General features: G+C 57.5%; 1 protein-coding gene across 1 annotated transcript; it reads right to left on the bottom strand.

Moving 5' to 3' along the window:
- Positions 1-1,458: 1,458 nt before the first annotated feature.
- On the bottom strand, positions 1,459-3,593 carry YVH1 (tyrosine protein phosphatase yvh1). The gene is made up of 2 exons (XM_047983476.1): positions 3,278-3,593; positions 1,459-3,206 (listed from the first exon to the last, which is right to left on the bottom strand). Exons 1-2 carry the CDS (start codon positions 3,322-3,324, stop codon positions 1,943-1,945), a joined length of 1,311 nt encoding a protein of 436 aa, XP_047839447.1. The 5' UTR covers positions 3,325-3,593; the 3' UTR covers positions 1,459-1,942.
- Positions 3,594-4,582: the final 989 nt, after the last annotated feature.

Genomic DNA, 4,582 nt, shown 5'->3' with positions numbered 1-4,582 from the left:
GAAATCGACAACTCTCTTATACGTCGCGGCAGTGTCGTCAAAAGCTTGCCATTGATCCGAAGCGAGCCTCAGTTCACTTCATCAGACCCGATTTAGCTGAACGTGTGCTCCAAGCTACAGACATTCACGCTTGATTACGGGAGATAAATGCCACAAGAGCCACGGTGTCAAACCCTGAGCAATTTTCCAAGTCGTCAGCCCCGGCCACCACTTCTAGGAACCAGTGAGAGGCGTGGTGGCGAAAGGTTTGTCAGTCTTAGAAGAACATCAAACCACGGACAAGTCGCGTGCCGAGGTGAACTTTCGACGCTACCACGCCCTTTTTTATGCTCAAGGCCAAGCAAATATGCTACGTCAGGGAAGTGGAATTTGGCAGCTTGTGTCAAGGCCATGCACGAAGACACCTTCATTGGGACAACGCTGCTTTGAATCGAAGTACATGTGTGCTGGGTCCAAGTACATGCTTGGCACCGAGGGAGGAAGTCACAATCTTACCTGGTGGGATGCTCGGCCCTGGCATGCAGAATCTAGCACCCGGGGAGTAACAACAGCACCGCCAGAACATTCGTTGCTCGCAAGGACGTTTGGTCCCAAGAGGGAGAAGCCGTGTAAGGCAGTCGTACAGCGCTCGTTTAGTGATGACTCCCGCATGTTTGCTTCGATACCCGCAATAAACAGAGCCAAGGATGTAAGCACGTGTCTGCTTAAGCCTTTGGGGGCAAGTGTGTCAGTGCCGTCACGTAGAAAGCAATTGCCCCTGAGTCCGCATTGGACGGCACAGATGTCAACCAGATCGTGCAGCGATAGATTAAATGGACTCGCTGGGACGGGGTGTTGAACCAACTGTGCCGGGGATGAGCTCACCGGAGATTGTTTCAATGAGTTGGGCCGGGATCATCCCCATCCCTCGGTGTGTGGCCCGATGGACGGGTCCGGTTGGAGCACACGGCCCCACCCCAACCTACCCGGGGCTCCGGGCCTAGGTCCGGCTCCCGGCCCAGTAACCCTCGCCATTACAGCGTCCCGTTGCAGGCAGCAGCAATACTGTCAGACAGAAAATCACACTGGCTCTACCCAAGATAAGGGCTGTGGCTGACCCACCTTCCTTTAGTCACTGGCCCGCTCACCAGTCCCTGCCTGGAGCGTTAAAACCAAACAGGGACCCCCGGGAGCTCCAGCGTTTACACTTCTTAGTATAAGTCGTGGCTCACTATATGAGGCATCTTGGGCCGTGCAGATCACTAAAATCAGCAAGCGTAGTCTGTTCCTTGCTATAAGCTGTATCACACAGCATTAAGCTCTGGGGAACGCTAAATGGACGGACAGCGTACGGTTGTCTACAGTTGCGCCCGGCAGTTGTCAAGCATATGCAGCAGCCTTTGTATAATGCTGCCAGAGCTGGTTATACAATGCTGCATTGCGAGGAGTGTACATTGAATGCAGCTGCCAACTGACAAAACACATGTCTGCACACTCCCAAACCCCAGACTAGGCTGCCTCGTGGATATTAGTCCAGCACATCTCCGACATAGGCTATTCTTCATGTTCGTATAGGTACATCAGACTCTAGGTATTTAGGTTCTCAGGATATCCCGGCTGCCGCAACGCCTGGCGGCGCAGTGCAGCGTGCCATGCTTGAAGGCATCGTGGCGCAGCCATTGGCAGGCAAGTCGTGTCACAAGCCGGTGCGGGCAGCCATCAAGCCCTCGTCTCTGTCGCACGCGGCACAGCCTGCCCTTCCAAGAAACCATTGCATCATCCACATCGGCAGATTCCCGCAGGACTTGTCGTTCGGCCCGCGTCGTATTGTGCGGGTAATGCATGCATATCGTCTGGTGTTACACACCACGTAAAGCATTGCCGGCACGTCGTCACCCGGCCACAGCTCTCTGCATCAAGTGTGTGCGTGGGCGCTGCAGGCGTCGTCTTCAGCTTCCATGCTCTATAAGTTCCCGCCGCCGCGTGTGCTGACGGCTCCGGGCGGCATCCGGATGCCAAGCTGCGCCCTCCTCGCCGCCCCCTGATGTGCCCCGGCCGCCGCACCAGCAGGTCCACCCGCCGTCGTCCTTTTGGCCTCCTCGTCGACCCTCGCCCGCTGCAACGACATGCCAGGCGTCACCCAAGCCCCGCAGGCACAGTGTATCCCCTTCCAGTCGTATCGGCCGACAGCGGCGCCGCACCGCTCGTTTGGACACAGCAGCCTCCCGTTCAGTTCGCCGCGCTCCAGCTCGCTGCGCATCCAGCTCAACGGCTCGATGAAGTAGTGTGGACATGGCTGCTGCGGCAACGGCGATGCGCCTGGCTGCGCCTTGGGTGGCGCAGGCGTGTGCTTCTGGATGAATGGCGTGGCGGCTAGAGTTCGCCGGCACTTTTTGCATCGCAGGTTTGTCCCAGGCGTTCCCTCGCTGCTACCGAATGGGGTCTTCTGGGCCTGTGCCGCCTCGTCCTCGAACCGTAACCGGCTCGGCGCCTGTCCGACGGCGATATACTCCTCAACCTCGCGCTTGAATGCCCAGCGCTGGTAAGCCTGGTTCGACTCGACATCTTCCGGGCAGCCCATCTCCCACCAGAGTGCGAGCTGCTGCATGAAGCCATCGTTAGGCTCGGCCATGGGTCGGGTGCGTCGGATCAGACCAAGTGCGGCCATGACGGCATCATCACCGGTTTCTTTCCGTGGCCTTTTCGGGCCCGATGCTGTTTGTGATTCTGATAGTGATTTCGCAGGCCCTTGGTTCTTGGTAGACAAGTCGTAGGCGGATGGTGGAACGATGTTGGGATCAAAGCGATTTGGATACTTCCAGAGCAGGTATGCTATGACAGCAGATACTGAGCGGGACTTGCCAGCTACGCAGTGCACGAACACTGCGCCATTGCCACACCCTATCGCCTGCTTTGTGGTCTCCAAGTTTGTCTCAACCATGGGCTGCTCGCCCGACACCCCGCCTCCGTCTTGATCGTGGGTTGCGTCAGCCCTGGCACCATGGAGGCCCTCGTCAATGAAGCGCACTATCTTGGGAAACTCGACGAGGATGTTCGTGTCGTCCTCGTCTGTCACGTCAACAGTGAGATGTTTGAATTGCTTGCCATAGTCTGACCACAGCTCGTCCTTGAAATTGCGAAACGTGCCCGGGTCAAATCCGACCATGGACAGAACATGAGTGATGTGTCGCTCAGCGAGCGAGTCGGAGCGCCGGAGAGCCCAGAGGCTGCACATTGGGCATATGTCAGTCATCTATTGTGTGTCCCCGTCATAGTCGTAATGGATTGGGGGACTTACCCGCCTACGTAGAGCGCATCCTCCCCTTCTACCCGACTCAATGCCATACTCTTGGGAGCCGCCCCGAGAGCCGGGAAACGATAATAAAAAGTACCCGTATGCCTCGCCTCTGGCCTGAGATGAGGCGAAGTCTGCCGGTGATGAAGCAGCCAGGCCGTTTCAGACCGCGCCACCCGAGAGGACGCTCGAGATGTCCGACAGGTGAGCAGTCGAGTCTTAGCTGCGGCAAGGGGCCCTCGATGGCTAACTCTGTCTTCTAGTCGGTCGAGTTTCCTGGAGCCAGATATGGCGGCTGTTGCGTTCGTCCTTTGCTTGGATGACCCGTTGGCCGCCTGCAAGCAACTTTTCAGCGTTTCCTCGGCTCTGACCAGGTGCCCCGCCATCAGTGCACCGCCACATGCCGCCACATCCCCACCATTCCTGGTAGGCCTCAGCCACAAAGCGGCCGCACCAGCCCTGTAAGGCTGGGGTGGGTGGTTGATAGCCAGCCAACGGCCAGCTAGACGGCTAGCAAGACGGCTACCTAGCTCCCTGAGACCAAGCAATGCAGCAAAAAGGTCCAGCCAGACGGCCAGCCAGACGACCAGCTATCACTGCAATACAAGAGACTACTAATACAAGAGACTAGCGCCAAATCGTTCTCTAAGGCCTTGATGCACAAGGCGAGCCACGACTAAAAGGCCTCGTCACGTGACGGGCGCAATCTAACGTTCCCTTTCTCATCTCATGCCTGCTCTTGGAAGACTTGCCCTGAAGCCGAGAAAGAGCTGTGTACGAGATACGAGCGTGCACCAGAGAGGAAGACGATGGCGCAAATCCCTGAAGTGATCCAGAGTCGTGGAGCGCTCGGGTCGGTGACACACCGATCCACTCAACATGCAGCGAAGCACCATGCCTGCCCAGCGACATCCGGGAGATCAAACGGGGGTGCCTCTTGGGGCCCGGGATAATCATCGCGGCGCTATTTAAAGCCGACGACATCGAGCCCCAGCTCGCTTTTTTCGCACTCGTCTCCCAGAGGAGATGCATTGCGCGCGCCATGGGTGCCGCTTGCGAGCCATGTCTCCATTGCTTACTTCCTCGTCAACGCGATTCGGCTGCTTGTCCAAGGCGCGGGACAAATGCCGACCCGAGAAGCTGATGGGATGAGATGCTGCTTCACGAGCTGTGGGATGGTGTCACGTGTCAGTGTTGCGCCGCACGCGCTTCTTCGACACTGGAAAGAGGTACAACAACGTTACAACCGACCGCAACCTGCTGCCTCTTGGCTGGCATGATTGGCGACCGTGACAGGCTCTACGAATA

The sequence above is a fragment of the Purpureocillium takamizusanense genome, chromosome 2 (genome assembly GCF_022605165.1).
Source record: "Purpureocillium takamizusanense chromosome 2, complete sequence".
In the NCBI taxonomy this organism is placed as follows: domain Eukaryota; kingdom Fungi; phylum Ascomycota; class Sordariomycetes; order Hypocreales; family Ophiocordycipitaceae; genus Purpureocillium; species Purpureocillium takamizusanense.
The sequence above is the reverse complement of the archived record's forward strand: the minus strand, read 5'-3'. Positions and strand labels throughout refer to the sequence as shown.